This window comes from Rhinichthys klamathensis, unplaced genomic scaffold, assembly GCF_029890125.1.
Source record: "Rhinichthys klamathensis goyatoka isolate OS25496 unplaced genomic scaffold, OSU_Roscu_1.1 h1tg000040l_1, whole genome shotgun sequence".
In the NCBI taxonomy this organism is placed as follows: domain Eukaryota; kingdom Metazoa; phylum Chordata; class Actinopteri; order Cypriniformes; family Leuciscidae; genus Rhinichthys; species Rhinichthys klamathensis.
Window position 1 is genome coordinate 170,001 of NW_026606587.1, and position 16,062 is coordinate 186,062.

A 16,062-nucleotide genomic window follows, 5' to 3' on the forward strand; every position below is an offset into this window, starting at 1 on the left:
TATGCAGTTTTGATTTATTATGCTGTTGAATGTTTGGTTATCACGTTAGCTTGTGCATAAATAACTATTATCCGGTTTACAGAGATCTTCTTCTTTGCTTGTTTTTGAATTTTGCGATGCTGTACTATTTTAGAAGTTCTGTAACAGCGCCCCCTACCATATAAGATTGAAAACATGGATTTGCCGGAAAAACTCGACAATGGCAAGGAAGCGTTGTGTCATAAATGACGTGAAATCTTGTCAATGGCAGGGCAAGAGTTAAGAAGAACTGCTCACCGAAAGGTTTTTTTTTGGGAACCCAAAGTGGTTCTTCTATGATATCACTGCACAAAAAAAAAACAAAAAAAAAAACTTTTAGACCCTTTATTTTTAAGAGTGCATATCTACTTTTTTCTTCCGTTTTGTTCAACTGCGGGGCATGGCATGGAAAAATTCACCTGGTTCATGATCAACAGTCAGTTCATGAGCAAGATGGGTTTTGTTCAGACTCAGAACAGTGACTCGGTTAGTTATGATGCCATATTCATTCACTAATGAAATGCTCTTTCACAGCCTGCACTGGAATGCTATTTGCTCACACATTGAACATGATGTTCACTTAAAGGTTAACTCGAAAGCTCTGATTCGTTCATAAACGAAATTACACTAATAGCACTGTGCTGGAAACCACCGACAACAGCATCATGCCAGCAAGTTGTGCACCTCATCTCAATTTCTTCAGAAAACATAAAAATGTGTTTATCCTTGATACTTTCACTCAACATATACACACACACACATTCCAGCCACTCTTCCATTCAGTAATTTTACAAATACACAAACCATGTCCTTGTTTAGAATTAATGCAAGAGAAGCATACAGAGCTGTATAATTAAAGCAGGAGGGAAATTATTTATTTTCAGATGGAAGGGAAGATCCATGTGTTGGATCAGGTACAGAGTCACAATTATAAAACATGAACTGAACAAACTAAATCCGCTCACGATCCCACACACAAAGACACATTTAAAAACAATGTTCCTGATGTAGCTCAAAGAGTAAAGCATGGCTCTAGAAACACCAAGGTCACGGGTTTGATTCCAAAGGAATATAAGTTAATTTAAAAATATAAAATCTTATGACAAATGCATAATGTAAATGGAAAGACGCAATCCACCAAACACAGAGACTACTGCATGTTATGTTCAGAATAGGATACTGAATACTGTGCAGTATATACAGTACAGCCTACAATTGTTAACAATAGTATGTGAAACAGAATGTATTATGCAATAAAAATGGTTAATACTTCTAATTCAGTTACTCCGAAAATGAATGGTGAAGCCAATGGCATTGTCAGAGACAGAGGTTTACTGCACATTTGGTATTCTAAGCATACAGAATATTAACAATATTAGCATGGTAGTATGCTACTTTAAACAAAAACCCAAGATACTGCTGTGTGAGCTCGTGTTGTAACCAGTGCTTAGTATTGATCACAGATAGATTAAATGCTGTGAAAGCTCCATAATTAATGAGAGTGGAGCCACACGTGTTCTGGGGAGGAGGACCAGAACGCTAGATAAGACCGTGTTCTCCATTAAAACACCATCAAACATGTATAACGCTCTCTGCCCTTGAGTCTGCTTCCATGAGCAGAACGACAGTAAGACTAAGAGCATGTGAGAGGTTTCCTTTTCCTTTCTCTTATGATATAATCAAATATAACATCGTTATAATCAGTGTTCCTTGGCCCAACATTGCTGTATAGAAGGAAATATCAGCTTTAAGGAAGTAATTCATACAGTATATTAATTTTCTGCAAATATAGATTGATAAAATATAGTGTAAACTATATTAAATTGTTTTTAGTTCAGATTTAATATTCAATTCCCAGGTGGTAAAACTATATTACCCACAATTCTAAAAAGACCTCCATCAATCAAACTTGTTGTTGTCTGCATCCGAAATCGCATACTTCCCTAATATAGTAGGCGGAAAACAGTGTGTGACAAAAGATGTCTGAATTCACAGTACTCACAAAAGAGGAAGCAAAAAGTACCCGGATGATCTACTACTTCCGCCGGGATTCTGAAGTGCGTGCGATGGCCACTTTACTATGAAGGTAAATTAGTAGCAAAACTCGAGAGCACGTAGATGTGAATTTGAGAACTTGTACAATAAATATTCGTACGTGTACGCGAACATTTACAATCACAGCTCCGATGTGAAAACGTGTAAAATAAAAATCTGAACTTGAACGCTGAGATTTGCACTCGCAGACAATAGTCACAAACCTGTATTCTGAATTTGAAGCTGGAGACAAGCAGTCACAAATGTGTAAAATGCCATTGTATTGCCATTGTATCATTGTATTTCTGTGAATGGCATTTTACACATTTGTGACTGCTTGTCTGCAGCTTCAGATTCAGAATACAGGTTTGTGACTATTGTCTGCGAGAGCAAATTTCAACATTCAACTTCAGATTTTTATTTTACAGGTTTTCACATCGGAGCTGTGAGTGTAAATGTTCACATACAAGTACGAATATTTATTGAACAAGTTCTCAAATTCACATCTACGTGCTCTCGAGTATTGCTACTCTTTTACCTTCATACTTTACAATCCCAGAGGATTTATGAATGGCAGTAAAGCGACGTAACTGTGGCTGGTAGGTCACGTTATAATGACAACATGGCAGATGTAGTACGTCTGGATTACATTCATACTAAACACACTCATACTATATAGAATATACTTTTTTTAGTGGTTGTGAAGTAATTACTTATACAAAATAGTACTCAAGAGAATATGCGATTTCGGACCCAGCCACTGTTACCATGGAAACGTCCACCCACTTCCATGAAGCACCTTAAATGACTGTGGTCACGGGCACACTGCAGCTAAATTCGGTAGTCAATTCATCCTTTAGTGCTTAATCCTGTTCTACACAGTTCAGAAATTTACAGGAGTGACAAAAATTCAGGTATTTACAACAGCATTAACAAAGTTCTATGCAGTGTGTTACAGAACCAAACGGATCAACTAGTTGTTAATGATGTATTTGTGTCTTTCTTCAGTATGTGAAGTGCGGGAAACCCACAGGAAAAGAGGTACGAGCTGTGACGTGTTGCCAGGTCTTGCTAGAAAAAGCAGCAAACAAGAACAAGCCCATATACCTAAATAAATCCAAAAGCTTTATATTGGAAATAAGAGCACTATGTCAAGACTTGCACCTCCCCACTTCAGTTACTCCATGAACTGAATTGCATTATGAGCCAAGCCCAAAGATGCTTATAACAAATGGACATTTTTAAGAGCACGCTCTGTGAAGCAGCCTTCCAATCATAAACAAAACACAACGCTTCTGTCAATGGTGGTTTGGTTAAAATAGCTGCAATTAATGAGTCTTTGGTCACTGTAATACTACTTTGGTCAAAAATAGTAAATGTGCGAGATGCCAGAACGTTGCTTTACAGTATATAAGTGCCACAGTGTCAATCATCATTGTCATTTCAGGAGTGAGTCAAGTTCCATACACACAAAACACTAATTTAGGGGAGACACTCCGATATTTAAATGCAGTTTTCACTCTCCCTACATTCTCAAACTATAACTACTGATGGCCATTCACATAGAACAGTTTTATGCATTTAAAAACAAGATGCAGGGTGGTGAAATAGACAAAAAAAAAAAAAACGCAACGTCACATTTTCTAGAAAAGTGTGTGTGTGTGTTAAAAGTGATTAATATACTGTATACTGTAGAACATGAAAAAAATAATGTCATTGTTGGCCTTCAGAAGACATTACTGTAAGTTGTTGCATCAAATGTAATCATGCATGGCGAACCTGATGTTTGAGCATGTGAAATTAAAGTTCGTGATCAACCATGTCCTTGAGAGGAAAGACAAGCCCTTATGTAACCACTTGTCAGCTTGTTTATATTTGTACAGCAAAAAGATGGGCAGAGGAATGTAAAGAATACAGTGGTGAGGGAGATAAAGAGATAGCTCGACTCTGCCAGGCGTTATCAGTCAATGTAACTCGTAAGAAGAGGTTGGCTTTTATGTTCTGTCTTAACGCACCACAGCCCCTTGACTCAAGACAAGCCTAAAGGCTTCAGTCTTCAAAGAGATGCTATGACTTTTACCTATTAACTACCGAGGAAGAGAGAGAGAGAGAGAGAGAAAAAGGGAGGAAGGAATGTTGCTATATTAATCAATTATTCAGTACAAGTCAAGGGACCTGTGATATACAGAACAGTAAGTGCTTCTTCAGATCATGCATGATATATTCACCACCCCCCACACAAACACGCACAGGCAACCATACAACGACACACGGTTCCTCATACTGCACTATAAGAGCTTGTCCTGCTTTTAAAGTTGGCATGAAACAGAAATTGCGATATACTTTTCTTCTCAATTGTGAAGGATATCAGAGTGAAACAGCTTCTCAAACAATAAATAATGTAGAGCAGACTTGATTTTGTCCATCAGGAATTGATTGGATTGTTTGATCATTGTGGTTTTGCTATTGCTGTGATCTCATGTGAGTGACAGGTTGTCCTGCCCTCACGCCGCACTGTAAATCCTAACGCTCAAAACAATTAATTGGTTTGAGTAGAGCAAACTTAGATTAAACAAAATAGTTCAAACAAATTAACTTTTATGAGTATTTAGAACTTTCTTTTTATTTTGAGTTCACGAAACTGACACATTGTAAGTAATCAGAATTTTCTGTTATGTTGGGTTTTTGGGGGTTTCCATCATGGTGGCAATGCAAAATCAAAAGCTGTGCCAAATTAAAGCATTGTGTTACCAATTAGAGCATGTTAGCATTTACGGAATTAGCTAGTTATAGTCTCAGCCTCAGACGGCACGTCCACAGACCATTGGCTGAACGTCTGATGCATAAGGCACTCAAAATAGGAATACGTCATCTGATTGGTTGAATTGTACAGGATTTCCGGGAGATGTGTGTCGCGTTCTTTAACGATAATGCCAAACCCCCTCATGGAAAAAGAAACTAAATGCTGTATTTTCAAAAGTATGTGAATTATGTGAAGTTCTCATCATATACTTTTAAAAATATGTCCAAGAGTTTTACACACCGGTCTGTTGGACACGGATGTTATATTTTCACGCCCCTAAACATGATGCTGAACAAAACAAACTGTGATTTGTTGATTTACATGTCACTCAGACGTCTTCTTGGGCGGTCCTTGGCCAATGAAAGCAGTATTGGAGTCCAGACCTTCTGCCGCCAGCGAGACTAAGCTAGTTATAGCTAGTTATGTTTCCACTACTAAAAATATTTAAGTTGAGATTACATGATCATTTTAAGTTATGTATGAGTTAGCTTACTCAAATACTTTAAGTTAAGAGCAATTAACATGTATAGTACAACATAAAAATCTGCTAGTTCTGCTTAAACTTTGTATTTCTTAAAGCTGCAGTCCGTAGTTTTTCCTCTTTGTCGCCATCTCTGTTCGAAATCTGCAATTGCAGTTATTCGCGGAATTATCAACTGTACGTGGGTTGTGCCTCGGCACGGCACTACGCGGATGAATCCAATCTTTTGAGGAAAATGTGCGGCTGTCAGTCACCGTGCCTAAATGATTTTGAATGAATCCCTTTACTGACTCACTCATTACTGTAACACTGTCACTTGTCTCCACATATTGGCGTAACAATGTAACCTGCAGAAAGATTCATTGAAAAATCTCAACATCTAAAAAGCCCCAAAGTCCCAAATGCTGTTAAACTAATGCTGACTTCACACGCTATCGGAAAATTTTCTACGCCTCATTTCTGAGGCCATGATTATGAGCGTAAGTGCTTTGTTGTCAGAAAGAATCCGAATCATGGAGGACACCAGGTTTATTCTTGCCTATTTCTGGAGGAAATCTTATTAAAGCCAAAATGATATTTAGCATTCAAGGACAACCATATAAACATCCACTGCGCTATCTAGATAGTCAGCTTGTTGACGATTCTGGAATTTCAGTCAAATACATGCTATTTTTTTGCTGTGTATAAAACATACAATATGCTTCAAATGGTTATTCATGTATGTAAATATGCACTACAAGGCGATGTAGCTGTTGTGGAAAAAACTAATAAAGAAGTCCAGTCACAGCAGCAATCATTCTCCATTCTGCTATATATGTTTAAAGTTTATGGAAGTCCCAACTCGGAAACTAGGGTATCAAAATTACTGGGAATTATTTTCCAAGTAGTTCGACTTGAGAGAATGTCATGTCCAACTTCGACTAGGAAACTCATATAGAAATATCAGCAATTTAATGAAAAATTTAAATTGAAAAAGAATGAATTGAATTATTGAAGTTCAACCATTATGTAGGCCTAACCATTATTTTTGTACAAACATTAAAGGGATAGTTCACTTTGAAATACATTGTTGCTATGTTTTAGCTTACCTCAAGGGCATCCAAGATGTAGGTGTCTTTGTTTCCGCAGTAGTTTCAATTTTGATATTTTTAGGTCAAACCGTTCTTGTCTGTCAGTCATATAATGCAGGTCTATGGTCACCACCTCAAAGAGCATGCACAGAGAAGTCCAAATTAAACATGATTTAATGACTCGTTAGTGTAAGTACACATTGATGGCCTAAGACACGAAACGAGCGGTTTGTGTGAGAAAACAAACAGTATTTATATAGTTTTTACCTCTTATAACCACAGCCAGGTCCAAGTGATCTGAGGGCGCGGGCGCTTCGGTCTGCGCAAGCGCCGGAAGTGATCTCTCGCGCGGTTGCGAAATAAATTCAACGTTGTCTGTTGATATATCGAAATCGTCTTCCATTGCGATTTCCTGTCTAAATATGTTTAGATCTTCACAGTGAAAGGTAACACTTCCAAAATCTCTGTGTAAACAATGAGTCACGTACATGTGCGAGAGATCACTTCCGGCGCTTGCGCAGACCGAAGCGCCCGAGCCCTCAGATCACTTGGACGTGGCTGTGGTTACAAGAGGTAAATACGATATAAATACTGTTCATTTTTCTCACACAAACCGCTCGTTTCGTGTCTTAGGCCATCAATGTGTACTTACATTTACGTGTCATTAAATCATGTTTAATTTGGACTTCTCTGTGCATGCTCTTTGAGGTGGTGACAGACCTGCATTATATGACTGACAGACAAGAACGGTTTGACCTAAAAATATCAAAATTGAAACTACTGCGGAAACAAAGACACCTACATCTTGGATGCCCTTGAGGTAAGCTAAAACATTCCAAAAATTAATTTCAAAGTGAACTATCCCTTTAATAGGAAGCAAAAAATAAAAATATTCCAGTACAAAAAAAAACATATGCCATCAAATGTGTCATCCAAAAGAATTATAGAATTGACAAATTAATTCACACATGAATGTATCTTAATGTGTTATGTATCTAAATTGAACTACAGAACTTATGAATCGCAAATATTGATATTGAAACACTGAATCTATTTGCAGCCCTAGTTTCATCAGTCGCTCAAGGCTGTTTTATTGGTTGTCTAAGCTGGCATGAATATCAGCCAATTTTTTCCCCTTAACTTAGCTAAAAACAGGCCTTGCTGATAAATCAGTCTATCACTACTAGCTGTGATTGGCATCTGGTCCTGACTTGTTGCAGCTTTCAATGAGAAGCCTTTGAGCTCCAGAACAAGTCCCAAAGACACGGGGGAGTTTATTTTTAGCTGACACCACCCTGTGCACATTCTCCCCTGAGACGGAGAGACGAAAGAAAGGCCCCGCAATCAGCTCACACACCTGCTGCTCCTCCATCCCTCCGTCAGTCTCCGTACTGTAAATGATACACTACGCTCATCTTCTTTCCGCAGAGACAAACTCTTACAAACAAAAATATAGCTGAATGTAACGCATAATCTCTCCATCTTCCCCTATCTATTTCTCTCTCCTTTATTCCTCCTGATACCTGCTCCAACTCCATCTGCCTTTCCCGCTAAATATCTTTTGCTGTCAATCTCTCCCTTCCCATACTCGCTTCCTGTCCTCCCACGCCTGATGTCAGATACCATATCTCTCCTTCATCCCCTCTTCATCCCTTTCCAGTAGTTTCCCTTTGTATCGCTTTTCCTAAAAACCTTCTCCTTTCCCTTGTTACGAAAAAAAAACAAACTCCCTGTCTCCTTTCCCTGGTTATGAAATGAGAGCGACAGAGTGTTTCTCGAAATATCAAAAGCAGAATGTGTGTTGACTTGTTACATCCCGTCTCTTATATAATCCCTATGATCTACCACAACAAGCACGCTGCCCTGTCAATCATCCCGGCTCAGGACTGCCAAACCAGTAACATATATATCATCCTTCCTGAGAATAAAATAAAATAGCGAGATCTTGAAGAGAAATGCATTTTAAAATCAGTTTCCCAGAATTCCCTAAACCAATTAGGGAAAAAAAAAAGACAGTTGCTGAGCATTTTCATCATGGCTTTTGCAACCTGTAAAATCCCCTTACGAAACATTTGCTCTGTTATACAGCAAGTCTATTTCACCCTGCCTCTGTCCTTCAGGATTAGACCAAATTAATCGACATGGAAAGCCTCTAAATCCTGGTGGTGGACTTTACTGATCTTAACTGATCACTGATAGATTGGACTGAGAGATGTCTGGCATTGCTTCACAACCCTAAATGAGGGACTGATTGAAAAGTTGGACAGAAACCAGAGAAAACAGGCTCTGCTGATCACAAGGTGAAGATTCAGAGGCACACAGATGGGAACAAAGGCTAGAAAAGAGGATTGATTTCAAAGCTTCCACTCCTCTTTCAGGAAATTCAAACATTCGGATGCCTCGGCGTGCCCCTGCCTCTGGAGAAATGCCTCGTCCATGATTCCACACAATGGGAGTAATGACCTTTTCAGAGAGGATCCATCTTGACGTTCCTCCGCTCTTGTAATAATGGACTGGCGTGTCTACAGTAACCCTTGATAGTCAGCAGGCGGGGCGTTGTGTAGCCTCTGTGCGTTAAGGTGCCTGAGATGCTATTTGTGGCTGTATGTCTGTGAGGGAAAAGAGATGCTTCTCTGTGCTTTATGGAGCTGGTTCAACTGTGAGTGGGTGGATGGCGGCTCCATATGCATGTCTGGGTAGGGTGGCAGGTCTGCTAGCGGAGCACATCTATTTAATACAGTGTGTGTGTGAGTGTGTGACTGACTGTGTGTTGCTGCAGGGAACAGTGGGGGGCAGTGAAAGCAATTGTTCTGGGCAGTGTACCTTGTTTGTATGCACAAATGGCTCTAAGCAATTTCATCCATTCGTGCATGCATGTAATCCTCCAACATGTTTCAGCTTCTCATTTATGTCTTTTAGAGATCGACTATTCAATGCGCATGTATGACCAGCACGTACAAAAATCGGGTGGCGCATGTACAGTAGCAATGGGTTATCGGTTGATATTGGACTGTTTTTCATTAATTCTGTCGGTTTTATATTTTACATTTAGATTACCTTAAAATGACCCTGTAGTAACACTAATTGTTGGTTTTAACACTATTTGTTTTAGTGTTGTAATTTTATTATTCAGATTATTATTATTTAAAAACCAATACTTAGCTAAACATTAGTCTATTTATAGAATTGAGAATTCAGACAGACCATGGTGAGTGGATTCTAACTTAAACACCTCTAATTGGCCTTTGCGTTAAAGGAAATCAACAGATATGTTTGGGATTGTCTACATTACTCAATGCTGCAAAAAACATTTTGTAAATAGAAACCTTTGACGCTCTCCAGAGCGCAAACAGAGATACAGTACGCACTGGATCGCTTGTCAAATCTGTTTCGCCAATATGCTAATATTACAGAGAAAACTGATCCTAAACCAGCAGTTATTATGGTTATCTTTTCTCTCTAAAAGCAATTAGAAGGCAGGGGATGGCTAAAGCCCAAAGGATACTTTGAATATTATGAGCGTACTGTATGTGCGTCACCCGAATTTTGTACGCGCCAGGTCACACATGCGCATTGAATTTGTTTTCCACTAATCAACTGTTCCTCAAGGTGGCAACACTGCCCCGGGCCGTAGTTTCACAGTAGCAAACTAAAGACACGGAAGAATACAGAAAACAAAGACATTTTTATCGGTCATAACTTCTGGAGAAAAATAGCACAAACACCAGACAAAGATGAGACTTTCTAGAGCGCATGTGTCGACCTCCTGCCTTCACAATATATCAAATCTATCAAATGGAGAAAACTTTGAGTTTACTTTGGGCTTAAGGCTTTCCCAGCCTTACACACGCTCCGATTATGCTTGCACATGTAAATCGTTTTTATTTTATTTTATTTTAGTTGTTCTTATTGCTTTTTTGCAATAGATGAATAACAATTCATTTGTTATTATATATTTTAGTTTTAATTATTTCTATTTTGCATTGGAATATTTCTAAGTCGGGTCCCACGGAAGTGGTGTTGTGTGAGATTCGTCAGTCATATTTGATCACAAATAAGTCATAGCACACATTTTTACATGAAGAATACAAAATATGCACATCAATTTGAACTCTATGCATGTTTGATGCAAAGCAAACGGTGCATCTTTGAGGAATGCTGTTTATTGAATAACAGTAAAACAAAACCTGTTTTAATAATGCTTTTGGCTTGCTGTCTCTGGCTAGCTGTGCGCACAGTTCTGTTGATAATGAGTCTACGGGGACAGGTTAAAGTCAATGGAGAACAAGCACCATTTCTCCTCTACTGCTAATAGCCGGCAGGCCTACATTAAAAGAGACTATGGAGATTTTTATTTAACTTGAAAATGTGAGAAATTAGATTTGTTTGATCCAAGTACAAAGTAGCAATTTTTCATAATTAGTGACACGTGGCTCATAAAGCTTCACTCATAGATCTCTGTCAGACCATCTGGATAAGGAAGGAGTATTTGATAATGTAGTTGTAATATTAACTTGAGCATATACTGCATGTATTTGCCATATGCATGCTCTGGCTGTGCAATAAGCCCATTATCATAATTACTGTAAATTAACGGTGTGTTGCATCTTTACTGAGTTACTCTACAGTATTTCACATTGAATAAATCAGCATTAATTCACGAGGCTCTCCGGACTACACTGCACAAGCTGATACTACCTTTAGTATTCCGTCTACATTCTTCCAATTTATGTTTCTTGTTTAATTCAGGACGGTGTGTTTCGCTGTTCCAGGTTCTAGGCTTACACTGACTTAAAATTCAGAACCACAGCCTGATTAAAACTCAGAAGCGATGCCAAACAGTACACTGCAGCCAGCCAACTCAGTTACGGGTGAGGCAGGCCAAAAGAAAGTTCTCTTTCAGTTTAATCAAAGGACTACAACATTGCCCTCCTACTTTGTGACTCTCAAATAGCAGACTGCAATCTTTTTCGCTGCTGCTATACCTCATGACCACATGCGCTTGCTTGTAAACAGAAGGAAAGGCACTGACCTCGCACTGAACACTTTCAATCACGCTCATCAGAGGATAAATGAGCCCTGCCGGTGTCGGTAGCGCCAGCTCTGGTTCACCGCAGCACTGTGTTATTCTGTTCCCCTTTTCCAGGCATTTCCTTTCCCTTTCACTTTAGCAGTAGTATGGATTACACACCACCCCAAATTATTTATTATTCAGCTTCTCACTCACCTGGACCCTGAGACCAGGCCACTGTTCAGTTGTGTGTGTGTGAGGGGACATTGAATTACCCTTAATGAAAGAACCTAATCTATACCAATTGATTTGGTGCGAATAGCTGAAGAATGGTGTTTGGTTTCCATATAACTGAGGGCAGCACGGCCCTGACATCCACTTTGTTTAAATTTAATGGACACAAACTAAAGAGGTTTTGATTATCGATATTGCTATGAGAACATAGCCGTGATGGAGAAAAGACAAAAACAAAATCTAAAGAATTACTCTCAAAAGACACTGAGTTAAATATTCAACCAATAGCTGGATATGGTTTAACTCTTAAAGAAACAGTTCACAATAAATGAAATATTCATAATTGGTGTCGTGAACCAATAGATTTTGGCATTGCTGATGTCAAACCTATTTTTTCCCCCTTTTTGTGCGTATTTGTTTCTGTAAAAATGCAGCATGGATATTCTTCAAAACATCTAATTTGGTGTTTCAAAGAAGTCATGGGGATGAGTAGATGATGACAGAATTTTAATTTTTGAATTTTGATCTCAAATCAAGTCAGTGAAGTATTGACGAAATCAGACAAGTCAGAAACACATAATAAAGGAGTAATGCTATTATTTAGAAAATGGCCATGATTACTCACACTTGGTTTAATATGAACATTTTGCCATTTATGCACCCTTCAGAAACAATACAGATGTTTCAAAACATCAGGAAAGCATAACACTTATTATCATCGTGCAGAGAACAATGAGCAAATCTAGTTTTTACATTCAGATCAAACACGGTTAGATCATAGCTCTGGGGAAGTGAACCGGACTGCCCCCCAGAGTACAACCACTCGTTTGTCAAAGTGAGGACAGGATTCAATCCATGTAATTATTTCAAAGCTGACATAAACTAATTCATGAACCATTTAAATGGCAAACCTTTCATGCAGTGAGAGAGAAGGATTCTCACAGCCTGAAGCCATCATACACCACAAGGTTCAAAACTCAACATCTGACTCATAAACAAGTCAACAGCCACCCATCATATTAGATATTGCTCCCAAGCTAAATCTGCAGATCACCCCAATAGTTGAAAGATGAACAAATTTGATTTAAGTCTCGTAAAACGTTCAAAGCATTAGGTGTGCTCTGATTCTCCAAACCAAGAGGAGATGAAAACAAGAAAAATGGGAAAATAAATAAACTGAGAATAAGCCTCTTATCTCCAGAGGCTCGCGCGCAATGCTCTCTAAATTTACGCGACCTCACTCGACCTAGTCGTGCGGTTGTTTCTGCACAACTTTTCATCCCTTCTTACTCCCCGTGTTTTTCCACTTCACTAAAAGACCATGTAATTTCATTTTTAAGAGGTTTTTCACCCATGAGTATTACATCAGTTTAAATTACAGGGGCACTTGGCGGGTTTGAAGCGCGCGCGAGAAACATCCATTCTGCAAAGGTCTCTAAGTGCGGTGAAGAGTCCGTCATTGTCACTGTCCGAACTGGTAATGATATATTTATTAGCCTATATGTAATAATACGCATCATATATGGCACATTAAGTCACAACAACTATACGATATGATTAACACCGCGACCTCTCGCGCTCTTAGGACGCGCGATCTACAGTTCGAGTGAAATTATGTAACTATCATCAACTCAGTCTCTTGCACAGCGAATGGTCGTGTAGAAGCCACAAGCCACATTTGGAATATAATTTTTCACATTTATTACATTCATTACATTGTATCGTATTAAACGTTGTTTTGTGATTCTTACTTGTGGCCCCCTTGATGCCACAGCGCTTATTGTTCAATTTTTTAAAGGCATCCGTTAAGAATAAAGATGATATGATCGATTCCTCACCTGCATTGTGTTCTTGTGATGAATCCTCCTCAAGCACTGAGGAGAAATGTCAGTAGCTATTGCACTCACTAGGCTACAGGAGCAGCAGCTTCAGCGCGCAGATCTGTCAAGTGGAATGTGAGGGAATGCCCAAGCTCTCCTCTCCTCTCCTGTGTGTGTGTGTGTGTCAAAGAGAGTGGGCGCCCAGACATATTGGATCAAATGTGTGTCTGTGGCTTTATCCATTTTAGGCTAAGTCTTTTATTATCTTGGCAGATTAAAAAACCTCACATAAACCTCTGCTGGCAGATTAGGATAATCGAGAAGCTGCTATGTCGAGACCGTAAAGTGCCAATAAAACGACCTCTAAAGTTAAAAGAGCTGATTTTTCCACCTGCTGCATTAACTCCATTAGTTTTCCTGTAGATTGATCAGCATGGTATTAGAAACGCCAATGTCACGGTTTCAATTCTCAGAAGGAACTGAAACTATTTTTTATCTTGCAGTTGCTTGGTTAAAGCCATGCACCATGAAATCAAAATTGACAACTCTTGTTTTTTTTATGAAACATTGCAGGCTATTTAAAACGATGTATCCATGTACACCGTTTTTTTAAATTCATGTACCTTCGTAAGGTACTTTTTTTCTCTGATGACGTGTTTACTGGCTTGAGGGCGGGGCAACCTGTCCATCACATGAGATCACAGCAATAGCAAACCACAAAAATAAAATAGTCCAATCAATTCCCGATGTTCAAAATCAAATCCCGCCCTATCTTTTTTCTAGTTAGAGAGTTTCACAGGGATAGGCTATACGCATAGACAGTAAAAGAAATGGACACATCGACCCCATAGACTTCAACGGAGAAAAGTGAAGTCAATTATAAGCACTCACTTCATGATGGCCGAGCGCACTGCGCAGGCTCAAACTGAGCTTGACCACGTAGATGTGACGTGAGCAACCTGTACGTCTTCTAGTAGCTGTGCCAAGAGGAATCTGAATCATTCCCTTCCGAATCTTGCAGAGCCGGAGAGCGTGAGTATATTAGCTGTCCATGAGCTAGCAGCAGGATCAACTTTATGACTCTCTATGGGCTTCTCCCTTGACTTTATCGGACGCTATGCCTCCACGTCCCCCAGATTGCCCGCGAGCTTCTCTTCCTGTCTATACGGTAATTTCTCTAATTGTTATGACGCGATCGTTAGGCGCGAGAGTTGCGGGACTAATACCACACCGACCAACTGTCACAACATTCTTTCTGTACAACGACATCAACCAGCAGGGCTAACCGAACAAAATGGATGAAAAATAAATTTTTAGTATGAAACTAATTATCTGCGAAATCAGTTACAAGTAAACTGTGCTGCAGATATTCTGTATCATAGCAACGAAACGTCTCAACAGAAAAAACGCTCCACTGCCAAAACGCTCTCAAGCGCCCACAGCCAGGCGTCTTCAGCAGAGCGTCTAGCGTTTTCAGCTGGCTAAAAACGCTTTGCTGGACACACGGCCTTAGCCTATTTTTACAAAAACTGCTTCTAAGGGGCCATAACGTAAGATACAAAGTAATGGAGCCTTTTATACATTGTCGTGTTTCTTTAGAAATAAACAATGGACAAATGGAGTCTTTAAACGCCTCAGATGTAAAGTTATTCGTTGTCAAAGTGACGCCAAAATGAATGGGAGTCAATGGAATGCTAACAGCAGGTGTAGGCTTGCTAGCCAATGGCGGCCCCCGGGGAGACTTCAGTTTCCGGCTGGTGGATTACCCCGTCACAATAGGGAAGAAAAAGCGATTGCAACTTCCTTGCGATTTTAAATAGAGCTTGCTGCTCACTGACTGAATACTGCACACTATAACAAATAAAACAGTATGCCATAGTCGTCAATAGACTTCAAACAGCAGTATAGTGTTCACATATAGTTCAGTACGCTTGTCACATGACTGATTTTGTTGCATGTTTAATTCAGCAAGCGGCCTCCAGTTAACATCTTGGAAATAATAATAGGTGTTTGCATTTTTTATCTTTTGTCCAAATATTCAGTAGTCACATAAATCGTCTAAGAATAACAATATTACTTCTAGTTTATTTATCACACTGGAAATGGAAGATCAAGTCCATTTTGCAGTGTGTTCATTCATTACACTAGAAATGGAAGAGTGCATTGCGGGATGCAGTTAGTTATACTGCTCATTTTTGGCAAGCCATCAAGATATTCCATGCATAAAAAAAATATCCTACATCTTGTGCATACTACTCCAGCAATATGTAAAAGGTGCTATTCAGTGTTTCCTTTGTTAGGCACTATATTGACCAAAACCTACAAGTGGCCAGAGGCATTTCTCGAAATGTAATTTAAAGTCTTGAGGAGATTCCTCTGTGCAGTAATGAGTCAGTGAATCAATTTGCACTGCCTCCACTAATAGCATGTCTGGATGCTTAGACATGGCTGTGGATCTGCAGTCTGTCTCACACACACTCTGTGATGTTACATGCACTCTCTGTCCTCTGGTACATCACATGCACTGTCAGCCCCTGTGACATCACTTGCACTCTCTCCCAAGGAACAAGAAGAACATTGCAGTCAGTTCT

General features: G+C 39.3%; 1 protein-coding gene across 1 annotated transcript in view; it reads right to left on the reverse strand.

Moving 5' to 3' along the window:
* kcnip3a (Kv channel interacting protein 3a, calsenilin) overlaps positions 1-13,618 on the reverse strand; it is a 72,795-nt gene extending 59,177 nt beyond the window's left edge. Inside the window, exon 1 of the mRNA XM_056246539.1 lies at positions 13,490-13,618. Within this exon, the coding sequence (XP_056102514.1) occupies positions 13,490-13,495 (6 nt within the window). The 5' untranslated portion in view covers positions 13,496-13,618. The remainder of the gene's footprint in view (positions 1-13,489) is intronic.
* Between the last annotated feature and the right edge of the window lie 2,444 nt (positions 13,619-16,062).